Source organism: Octodon degus, unplaced genomic scaffold (genome assembly GCF_000260255.1).
Source record: "Octodon degus isolate 3935 unplaced genomic scaffold, OctDeg1.0 scaffold00058, whole genome shotgun sequence".
Classification (NCBI taxonomy): Eukaryota; Metazoa; Chordata; class Mammalia; order Rodentia; family Octodontidae; genus Octodon; species Octodon degus.
The window spans coordinates 6,205,127-6,217,354 of NW_004524634.1; the positions used below are offsets into that span (position 1 = coordinate 6,205,127).

At 44.1% G+C, this 12,228-nt stretch overlaps 1 protein-coding gene across 1 annotated transcript in view; it reads left to right on the forward strand.

Moving 5' to 3' along the window:
• The window catches only part of Hk2 (hexokinase 2), a 67,768-nt gene that overhangs the window by 30,457 nt on the left and 25,083 nt on the right, over positions 1–12,228 (forward strand). Inside the window, exon 3 of the mRNA XM_004634134.2 lies at positions 11,989–12,137. Within this exon, the coding sequence (XP_004634191.1) occupies positions 11,989–12,137 (149 nt within the window). The remainder of the gene's footprint in view (positions 1–11,988; positions 12,138–12,228) is intronic.

Sequence of the window (12,228 nt, forward strand, 5' to 3'; positions counted from 1 at the left end):
TATATATATATGGATTTGGTACAGGGTCTTGCTATGCAGCTCAGACTCTTAGTGATCCTCCTGTCTCAGCCTCCCCAGCACTGGGATTACATGGGTGCACCACCAGTCCCAGTTTCAGTGGCTAGCATATTCTGGTACCTCATGCGGTACTGAGGATCAAACGGGATCCTTGAACTTGCCAGACTGCTGAGGTATCTCCCTAGTGTTTTTTTTTTTTTTTTTTTTTTGAGACAGGGTCTCCCTATGTAGTTTAGCCTGGTCTTGAACTCACTGCCTAGCCCAGACTGGTCTCAAGCTCATGGCAACTCCCCTGCCTCAGCATCCCAAATGCTGGGATTACAGGCTTGCAGCACCACACTGGCTAGCTGGCTAGTCTAACCCTTTTGAACATAGGTCTGACCTGCTGAAGAACCAAAGCCTTGGCAGTAGCGTCTGCTATATGCTTGTAGCCATGTAGGCTCAACATCATGTTCTCTCTGCACGTGCCTGCAGTCTTTGGTGGCCATATTGGTGCCATCTCATGTATAGTTTACTGCCCTGCCTTACTTGACACCCAAGCAGCCCAGGGACTTCCACACGTGTCCTTTCTATGTCCTCATTTCTCTGGCAGACTTCTTCATGCTCAATAACTCCTAGCCGTCTCACGTTGCCCCCTGAGCAGCCTTCCTTGTCGGAGCAGATGGAATCATCTCTCCTATGCCTGTTCCTTCTCTCACGGGCTGGGTTGCATATAGCGCCAGGCAGCTAAGAGGCTCTCAGCAGCTGTCTCCCATGCTCAGAGTTGAAACAATCAATGGCTGAATTAGAAATATTTTGTTGGCTGATCTGGGAATGGATTCAGGTCCTGACTCTTTAAAATAGTGATTTCCCCCACTCAAAAAAAAAAATAAATAAATAAAAATAAAATAAATAAATAAATAAAATAAAATAACCCAAAAAACAAAAAACAGTTTTTGCAAAAAATTTGTTTTCCATGTGTTTGAAAGTAGATCCCAGTTCCACATTTCATCAGATAAAACCTGAGGTAGAATCTCAATGTAAAGAAAAGGCAGAAAAAAGAAACCAGAACTGAGGGGGCAGGAAGTAAGCTGTACCTTAATTAACCTCCACTAACCTCTGTCTGAGGACAGACAGACCTTGCAGTCTTCGAGGATGCCTGGAACTCTGGAAGTCTGTGCCACCTAAAAACTACTTGTTTAGCGAGGGGCAGCTGGTGCTTATTGTTCTGGACAAACCCATCTAATTATCTGGAGTCCCAGTGGGGAAGGGGCTGGGTTCTGGCTCTAATCTTAAAACAGGAGGATACATCTTAAACATACCAAACCAAACCAGAACTGTTTTGCAAATTGCAAATCGACTCACCCGCCCACTGCTCCCAGTGCCTGACGAGAGGAACAGGTGGTGCTCTATTTTAATTAGTGGCAAGCAATCTAATGATTGAAAATAAACCCTGTTGGGAAATCCAGCTGACTCTTGCCCCTCTCTCTTCAAAAAAATTCATAGACACAGTTGGTACCAGCCACCTGTTAATACACACTTTTTAAAAGCAGAAGTGATGATTTGTTCCAGTAAATTACTGATGTCACATCACCCAGGCTGACACTGATTATCATGGGCAGGTGGTTAGTCAAATGCCGTATCAGCCCTGGGCCTTTCCTTGTGACAGGTGAGTTCCCAGGAGAAACTGGAACCCCTTTATCTCACTGACCTTATGTATCTGATAAGAGTGGAACTGAAAGTGGGCTGGCTGGCAGCCTAGGATGAAAAGGAGTCACTGGATAGACTCTGCCAGAGGGAACCACCTCAGCAGGTGGTGCTACTGGGCATTCCTTTCAGAGTAAGAATTTATTGAAAGAGAGAAAGCCCCTGAGAGACAGGTGAGGGCCTGAAAGTGGTCCCACTTTTTTGAGTAAGTTTTATGGAGCAAAGTCATGAGGTGGGTACAAAGTGAGTTCAATGATTATCACCCAATAAGATGACAGGTTTAGCTGCTCAGCTAATATTGATCCAGTAGTGGCTAGGGCATATAGATGGCATCATTAACCTTGGTCCGTGATCTTTGGTCTTCAACTTGTCCTTAGGTTTTGGTTTTCATGGTAGGAGAGGATGGCCCACCCTTGGTGAGGTAACAGTCTGCTTATGGGAAATCTCCAAAGGGTGCTACCAGTAATCTCAAGCTTCCCTGAGGGCCATACATAAGCTTGGCCATTATGACTTTAATCTTCCTTAGATGCACCCCCAGCCAGTTCTGATGTGTTCTCATCTTCTGCACTGACCCCCATGAGGACCAGCCCTGACTCATTGCCTATAATATTTCTGTCTAACATAGATGTTTGCAATAGTCCCTGCTCTGAAGAGGTACGTCTAATTGCTGTGAGGGGGCACGGGGTGACAATTGTTCCAGCTATTTCTGGCTGAAAGGGTTCGTGGTTGTGATTGGCAGTCAGCTTGTGAGGCCTTCTCACCTTGGGTAGGCGTGTGGCTTGAAGTCTGGAGGAAACAAGGACACCTGACACCCCATTCTCCAGTTCCTCACAGCTGTGGGCCAGCACTATATCTCTGAGTACCTTTATTTTCTTTTTTGTAGAAAGCCAGTGTCCATCTCTAAGTACCCTAAGGAGGTTTTCCTATAGACAGGACTTGAAGGTTGTCCTATAAGGCAGGAACAGAAGTCTGATGCCCCTGTATGAGACAGTACCAATCTGAACCACTAAACCAGCCTATGTTACCAGCTTTAGTAGGTCCTGCACATCCTGTCTTGTTGGTGGGCAGCTGCCATGCCACCTACCCCTATCTCTATCCCTTCATTCAGGATGGCAAGCTGAGCCTGAGAGGACATGACCATGTCGAGAGGGGATGGCTGTGCAAGCTGATAAAGGTCAGGGTGCCTTCGCTTTCTTTCTTACCCCTTTATGGCTTCCAGAAGCCAGAGCTACAAAAGAAGAGGGCGTGGTATCAAGGGATGGGCACAGGCTGTGGAGTCAGATGCACTTGGCTTCAGAGCCCAGCTCTGATTTTCCTCTTCATGACCTTAACTGAGTGACTCAGTCGCTGGGACACAGCATGACTCCTTTCACCCGGTCAGCTCCAAGGCTGCTGTCACTGTCTGTTCTCTTCATGCTTTGGGCATCCATAGTAATGAATTCCTTAGTAGGATTTCCAACTTTCCCATGAGCAGCCTCATTACTCACTATAAAGAGCCAGTGAGTAAAGATGTGGGTATTGTTTGGAATTGTTTCACCTGGGCTTTGTTCTTGTCACTTGTCAGTTGTGATTATAATGCTTATTAGGGTTGCTAAGGGTCTGTGTGATACTGTTTTATGAATAAAGTGCCTGCTACTTAAGAAGTCATAGTTTCTTTTTCTTTGAAAGCCAAATATACGTTGGGCCATTGGTCTACTAAATATCATTCCCACTTCCCTCTGTGTTTTTTCATTGTTTTATTACTACTATAATCCAGATGTAAGGGAGGAAGTCTGAACTTCCGTGCTAGGGCTAAGAGAGATGAAGGCAGGCTCAATTTTCCAAAAAGGCCACAAGAAAAGAGAAGAACTTGATCCTTTAGGCAAAGCTTATGAGATACCGTGCTTGCTTTCTTTGCCAGTACCAGTAGCAGTGACCACACTGAGGAGGAAATGGAGAACTGTAAAGGCTGACAAGTGAGTACAGTCTTTACTTTTTGGAGACATGATAATAAAACCTTGAAACCATAAATGTTTTGACCACAAAAGGACAAACATTTCTGCATGACAAAAATAATGTGAAAAAGATAAATATGCAACTGGGAAAACATAATTGCAAGTATAGAATGAACAAGGTTATTTTTCTTAATACTTAGATCGTTTAGAGTATTAAGCAAATGGCTATTTAAAAAATAGACAAAAGACATGAAAAGATCATTCACAGAAAAAGGAACTCAAAAGAGTCAATCTTTCAAAGTGTTAACTTTACACAAATAAAAGTAGTGATCCTCCTATTTTTCAGCCTCCTCTAACACACCTGGTCTTGGTGGCTGGCTCAGTGTGCTCGGGAGCGGGGCCAGCGCGGCATGTGGTGCCAGGGATCAAACCCTGGTCCCTGCGCTTTCCTGAGCAGGTGCTTAGTGTGCTGAGCTATCTCTCTGGCCCTGATTTTAAGATACTTAACAATCAAAGAAACCTCACCATTGACCTGATAGTCTGCTTGAAATCCCAAGGTGTTTTTTTTTTTAATTGATACATTTTAGATACACATAGCAACATTCATCATAGAGAAATTGTGCCTGTACATGATCTAGCTTGGTTTTTCCCATTCCTTTACCCTCCCTTCTCCCTCTCTTCCCCTCCTCATTTACAAAAGCTTTGTTTCTTTTTCTTGGGAGCCCCCCCCCCCTCAGAAACCCTTTAGGGCAGGTCTGGTTTGGCTTGAGGATGAGGGGATTGAACCACAGCATCCTGAGCCTGACTGCTTTGTTTCAGCAGGCACTTAAACACCTAAGCTAATGGGCAGGCCACCCCAAAAGCTTTGTTTCTATTTTTGCATCTCTCTCTTGCTTCTTTTATCACTTTTGCCTTCTTTCCTTGACGATAAAGTATCCATTTCAATTTTCAGGTTTTTTTTTTTTTTTTTTTTTTTTTTTGTCATAAATGGTGTTTGACTTTATCAAAAAAAAAATTTCTTTTCCCCTCCCCGGAACCTGGGATTGAACTCAGCCCCTTTTGCTTGCCAGGCAGGCATTTATTCCACTGAGCCGTCTCCCTCTCAAATATTTTTATTCCCTCTCTTGAGATGATTGCACTGTTTTTGTCCTTGGCCATGTTAATATGGTGTATTACATTTATTGGTTTGCATATGTTGAACCATCGCTGGGATGAATCCTACTTGGTTATGGTGTATCATCTTCTTGATGATTTGCTGCATTCTTTTTGCTGGTATCTTATTGAAGATTTATCCCTCCGTGTTCATTAGGAAGATTTGTGTGTAGTTCTTTTGTGCTTGGATCCTTCTGTTTTGGTATCAGAGTAATGCTGGCTCCCAGGATGTGTCTGGGAGTATCCATTCCTTTCAGTTTCATTAAATAATTTGAGGAGTAACAGCATTAGTTCTTTCTCTAAATTTCTTGAGACTTCCACAGTGAGGACCTGGACTTTTTTCTTTTTGTTGGTAGATTTTTGTTTTGTAGTCAAGGTTTACAAGGGAATAGATTTATACAGGATAAATAATTTATAGGATTATTTTATAGTATTCATCCAAAAAGTCAAATGCAGAAGAGTGCAAGAAATCTGTCTGTGTACTAGAGAACAGAGGAGTCTAGCTCAGGGCCTGTGCCCGTGGGAATGTCCTGCACGAGCCCAGCCACAGACGTAGAGCCCATTATAATGTCTTGCACAAGTCTGTATCAAGGACCTGCACTGGGAAGGCCCGAAGGTTGCTGGTGGAAGCTAGAAAGTCTGAGCCAGCAGGATGAAGGATCTGTGCCAGCAAGTCTAAAACTTTATACTGGAGGCAGGAAGCAACATTCCAGGTGAGGACCAGAGCTCCCCAAGAGAACCGCAGGCCCCCAGCATGAGGATATGAGCTCCTCTGATGAGAGCAGTCGGGCTTCTCCAGGAGAACCAACAGCACGCCATCTTCCCCTCCAGTTCTCCTTTTATGCTGTTGGCAACAATCCTCAGTGGGCTTTCCACACTGAGAACCACACTGATTCAGTTCAGCTGGATGTTACAGGTTGATTATTAATTAATCTACCACAATTTTTAATCACATTTTCAATTTCATTGACTGATACTGGTTTATTTAGAATGTCTATATTTTGATTCAGCTCAGGTAACTCATATATGATTATAGTCATAAATATGTGTGTCCATTTATTTCTTCTGTATTTTCCATCTTATTAGGTATAGGATTTCAAGGTAGGTTTTGACAATCTGGATTTCTGCAGGATCTGTTGTGTGATTTCACCATTTTCATTCATAGATGCATGAATTTGTATCTTTTTTGCATAAGGATGGTTAAGGATGTATCAATTTAATCTTTGAAAGAACCAACTCTTAGGGGCCTGCCCCTTAGCTCAGTTGTTTAAGTGGCTGCTTCAACAAAGCAGTCAGCCTCAGGTTGCTGTGGTTTGATCCCCACAACTCCAGCCAGCCAAACATGCCCTGAAGGCATTCGGAGCCAGCCCCGTCCCCAAAAAAAGAACCAACTCTTCACTTCATCGATTCTTTGCATTGTGTTCTTAGTCTCCATTGCATTAATTTCTGCTCTGATCTTTTATAATTTTTTTCCCTTGTACAAGTTTTGTGGCTTGACTTGCTCTTTTCCTAGAAGATTAAGGTACAACATTAGGTTGTTTATTTGAACTAGCTCTTTTTATTTTTTCTTTCCTAATCAGAGTTTATTGGTATATTTTATGTAAACATAATGATCACATTCATTGCAGAGCATTTGTTCCTATATATGATTTTATTTGTTCTTGGTGTTTATTTTTTGGATGGAGAGGGTTCTTGTTGAGATAAATTTTCACTGTGCTGCTTAGTCTGGCCTGGAGCTCACTCTGTAGCTCAGGCTGGCTTCCTACTCACAGTGATCCTTCTTCCTCAGCCTCCTGAGTGCTGGGAATACAACCATGAATCACCATGGCCAGCCTTTCCTTGTTGTTTTTAAAAATCTTTCTTTTTAGGATCAGTAACTGCAATCTTGTTTGTATATACTTTCAATATAGAATTTTAATCTCCTTGGTATCTAAACTTTATGAATTCCCTTTCTTTCTTTCGTGTGTGACCAGTTCAGCCCACCAGGGGGCGGGCCTGGCTGGCATGTGGTGCTGGGGGATTGAACCGCAGTCCCTGTGCTTTGCTGAGCTTGTTCTAAGTAGGTGCTTTAGACCACTGAGCCATCTCACCAGCCCCTCCATTTCTTTTGTATGTCGTGCATTAATGGTTGCCATCATTTTTCTAAGTCCTCTACATTCCTTTAAAATCTATTCTAGAGTCATTAACCATGTCTTTTCAATATGGTTACTGTGTCTGTAATTATCTGAGAAATTATTTCTGGTTTGATTTTTTTCTAGAGCCTAGTTAATGTTTATTTCAAAAAATTATTATTATTATTATTATTTTGGTACTGGAAATCTTAACTTAGGACCTGGCACTTGCTGGGCAGGTGCTGTGCCACTAAGTTTTATACCTGTCCCTCACCAGCTTTCTTACTTCTGCTGTTACCGCTTCAGAATGTCCAGATGGTAGCTTTCAATGTGTCTCACCTTATTGCTCCTTGAGTTTGCCTTTGGTGAGCTGGAAGTCTGCGGTTCCATCTTGCCTAAGTGTCTTCTCACTTTCTCTGATTTTTAAGTTTATTTCCTGGATTGATGCATGTATATTGCTTGTGGCAAATAACTTTATTGCCAGTATGCAGAATCCTTAGGAAGTGACGACTTCTCAGAGATGTCTTCCAGATATAGCTGTCTTCTGGGTTTTGCAATTTCCTACCTCTCCAGTTTATTGGGGATGAGAAGATGCTGCCTGTTTGGCCTAGCCCTGGTTCTTTGGCCTTGACCTATGACCCTTAATCAATCTTAGGCTTGGTGAGGTGAGGAACAACTGATTGGAACAATTATGTCACCTTGGCTAGAGTAGAACAATCAGCAAGAACAATAGCATCAAACAGCCTAGAAAATGACAAACTGGTAATTATTTATTTGCCACCTTTAACCATATGAACTAGATTTGTGGTTATATAACAGAATTTAAAATAACAGAAAATTGGATATAGTAAATATACCCTCAGTATGGTGGTTTTACGCTTGGTGGAGAAAATTTAAAAGGGGTTGGAGGGGAAATTTTTTATTTTTTAATTTTTGACCAGCTCATCCTGCCCTAAGGGCAGGACTGGCACAGCATGTGGTGCCAGGGATTGAACCGCAGTTCCCTGTACCTGCCTAAGCTTGCCTAAGCAGGTGCCTTAGACTGCTGAGCTATCTTGCTGGCCCTGGGGGGGGGGGGAATAGAGGAATAGAAAAAGGGGAAGAGATTAGAAGCAAGGCTGGAGGACAGGGAAGAGTATGTTAGCTTTGGAAAAGTGAAGAAGCGAGAAAAGAGAAAGAAGAAATAAAAACAAGAACAAACAGAACAGCAACAATAGCAAAAGCCACACATTCATAGATTTTTTTTTTTTTTTTTTTGATACCAGGAATCAAACTCAGGACCTGTTGCTGGGCGATATCCCCAGCCCCTCACATTGATATAAAAAGAACAATTAGGAAAAAAACAAAAATAAAAGAGAAAAATAACTTTTAAAGGTCCACTTGTAGGCAGCGTGACTCTGCTGTCACTGGTACACAAAAGTGGACAGAGTTCAGATCCGTGCTGACTAAGCTCAGCAATCAGCTATAGCATGTGGTAGTTCCACTGCAGTTCAGCCTGGCTTCTGGCTCTGAGGCTGGAACCTGATTTGTTTAGTCTGTGACATTCCCTGTGCCTCCTTGTGCTTGAATTCTCCTGCTGGTTGAAACTCACCTCCTTGATCTCCTGCTGGCTTGAACTTATCTCTGCCTCGCCTGACACAGGGACCCATTAGATGGAGCCAACCTCTAGTGGCTCTGACATGGCTCAGTTTCCCCTCGCCAAGATGGGTACTGGGCGACTGCCATCTCCTAGGCTATGGCTGAACCCAAGCAACTCGCCAGTCACTGCAGTCTGCGTTGCCGACTGTTCATTCTGCTGCTGTGTTTTTCTGTGGAGGCCTCGGGGCTGCCAGTAATCACCATGCATCTGCAGGTTTGCGACTTCCCTGCTGTGCAGTGCATCATGCTCAGGGCAAAAGTATTACTTGCCATCTCTTCTTTGTTGAATTCTCTTCACTCTCCACATTGGCTTAGATTATCACTCTATTTTTTTGCAGAACCAGGGATTGAACTCAGACCCTTGCACTTGCTAGGGAAGTGCTTATTCCACTGAGCCATTCCCTGTCCCTAGATTATCACTTTAAATCCTTCCTGGGAACCCACTTCCCTTTTCCTCATCTTGCAGTATTCCAGCAACTTAGCCACCAAAACTCAGAGATTTGGTGTTTACTACTACTATGCCATATTCCTTGAAGTCTGCAAACATTTTAATAAATGAACTATCAATGGGGCAAATTAAGCATGAGATAGTTTCCTCAAAATCTGCCTCATAGCAGTTATTTACAGAATTCTCTGTCTGACTTTAGAGGGCCCTCTGCTCTGTGGTTTTGCCTTTTCTTGGCAAACTTTCCCTTGGTGTGGTGTTTTTATGTGCAACAGTCTTTATCCCGCTTTATACAGGCCTTCAGGTGCACCTATGCTTCACACCTCATCGCATTCTCATATGAACCTTACTCTGGGCTTCTGGAATGTTCTAGAAAGTTCTCTGTAGAGGTAGCTCTTTAGCTATAACCAGTAATAGGCAGGGTTTGGAGTTGCCAAAACCCCAAGAGGGAGAAGCTACATAAGACTGGAATAATGGTATTAATGTATAATGACAAGGATGTTAGCTATTCGTTTGATGGCTAACTACAGTGATGATGAACCTTTTAGAGCTCTCAGTAATATGACTGGCCCATTGTAGCGTGCATACCATAAGTTTAGCACCACTGGCTTACATTATAAAATATTCCTAAGGGCACATACACATTTAACATTGTCCATATTTCATGTAAGCCTCACAACTGCTGGGAGAAGTTGGTATTGTGAGTTGTGTTCTACAGGTAGGGTGTTGGCGCACAAGTAATGCAACAGCTGAGTGGGAATTAATAAGAACTGCCTAACATCTCTAACCAGCAGTTAATCACAGCTTTATGGCTGACTATCATGTGTAGTGTAGACATGGAAATGAGGAGGGCATCTGTTCATTGCCCTGAGGGATCCTGTTAAGATTTCTGGGTTCATGATGCTGGGCCTGCCTCAGATTCTGGACTCAAGGAGTACACTCCTTGGATATGGCAGTTGTCGTGTTTGGGGTGCTGGGAAGGAGGGATGCCTTTTTGTTTTAGAGGATCCTGGAATTTCTTTCTGGGAATTTTCAGCAGTCCTTTATTATTTGTCATTTCCCTTCAGTCCAACAGAAAATGTGGCAAGATCACATTCCTGGAAGAGCTGTGTCCCTCCCATGAATCCAGCTGGGCTGGCCTTGAATGGGAACCAACCAGGGAAAACCTGGCTGCCTCAGTCCCCTGCGATCACTGATTCAGCAGATTGTGTGTCCTGGGCCTCAGAGTGCTGATGAGGCAGTTCATCTCTGGTTTTCCTTTTCATTCCTCGTGACCACCGCCACATAGTGCTTCCTAGAATCTGGCTGAGGTCCCACTACTATCGATGCTTAGAACCAGCATGCCTGGAAAAGTTGCTTGTGGCAACGACAAGCATGAGACCCCCACAGACAGGTTGGTGCTGCTTTAGTGAGCAAGCAACCATGCCAAGTGGGGCCACCTCCAGTCGCCAGGCAGGGAATGGAAAATCAGTGCTCCTCAGGAGGAATGCTGAAGCCACCTGAGCTGATTCCAGTAGCTTTTCTTGGATAGATTTTTGTAGTCTCCCTTGCTGTTTAGGTGTAGGTGTGGGGCAACATTTGCTGGATCACACTTACTGAGTGTGTCTCCAGTTCTTGGTACAGAGCTGGTTGCTTGAAGCCCAATGTCTAATCTTCCACCTCAAACAACCCTGTAGGGTAGGTATTTCTGTTTTAGAGATGGGGCAGTTGGTACCTAGGACCCAGGAACTTGTTTCTGCTACAGAGGATTCTCTATAGGCAACAAGGAGTCCATAGCCATTCTCCTGGGGTCACCAGGCAGCTGGCTGTGTATGTGAGTGAGTACTGTGGAGTCAATGCGGTCGGTTCTAGGTTTCCTCTCTGTACTCTAGGGACTGGGTAGTGTTGTCATAGAGATACCAAGACGTGGCTTTTCTCAGGACCAAAGGGCAAACGGTGCTAGGGAGACCAGGATCCAGAATGAGCCTTTGGTTTATTTACTCAGAGCCTGTCCCTGCACTGGTTTCCTATCCCTTTTGCTTTATTTCAGGGGCAGACCTTGTTTGGGAAAGGGACTGACTGCTAACATGCCCACTGGTGAATCTCAAGGGAAATTCTCACATTTTTAAGGTGTTTAGGCAGCCATTACCAGTTGAACCTGTGGTGTGGGCGAGCTGTCTCTTCTGGCCTTTGCCCACCCACCCGCACAGTTGCTGGTCATGGCCCTGTCTGTGGGCTCCGCGCCTCTTCAGCACTTTCATTCTGTGCCATACAATAGGGCACTTCCCTATAGCTGACTGTGTTATTGTAACAAATCTGGAGGCTTCCTGTCTGCGCTGCTTATTTCCTGGTGGGAAGGACTACTATCCTCCTCGTGTCTGTCTGTGGAACCTGTGAGGAGTCCCTTTTCTCAGTCCTTTATAGCTCTGTGACTCAAGTGGAGCAGCCAAGGGACCCAAATTGTACGATGGACCTCTTCCTCTTCCTCCTGGCAGTCCTGAAGTCCTTGGGGCAGGTGTCTACAGACTTTGTGGCAGGCCACTGAATCTATAGCCAGTTGGATCCCATTTCCCTCCATCATGTGAGCCCCCCATCCTGTTGGAGGCCATCGCCATGTTAGTATGAACATATTAAGTCAGTTTTGGACTGGAAGGAGTCAATTTGGCAGTAAGTCTGGGGCCGACAGGCCTACAGAGGAAGCAGTAGGTTTGTGGAGTGCAGGAGCTCTGTGAGGACTTGCTGTAGACACTGACCACCTAGTCTTGTGAGGGGATGAGGGCCCCATTGTTGGATGAGGAACTATCCCACTGTTGATGTGAATTGGAAAAGAAACATAACAGTACTTAGCATTAATAATACCAAATATAAATGTGTTTAAGAAAAAAGTAAAACCCATTAACCATCTTATTTCCCCACAGACAATCATTGCTTATGGAAGGACTCAATATTTTCAGTGATTTGCCTCTGGGGAGCAGCTTGACCTTATCTTTCTTAAAACTTACAGTGATCCTTTCTTTATCTACAGAACATGGAGAGTTCTTGGCCCTGGACCTTGGAGGGACCAATTTTCGTGTGCTCTGGGTTAAAGTAACAGACAATGGGCTTCAGAGGGTTGAGATGGAGAACCAGATCTACGCCATCCCAGAGGACATTATGCGAGGCAGTGGCACTCAGGTAGGACCCTTGTCTCAGGAAAGCTGCTGCTGGCTACTGGTACTTGCCAGGGATGTTCGTTCATTCGTTCTTTCTTTTCCTTCCTTTCTTT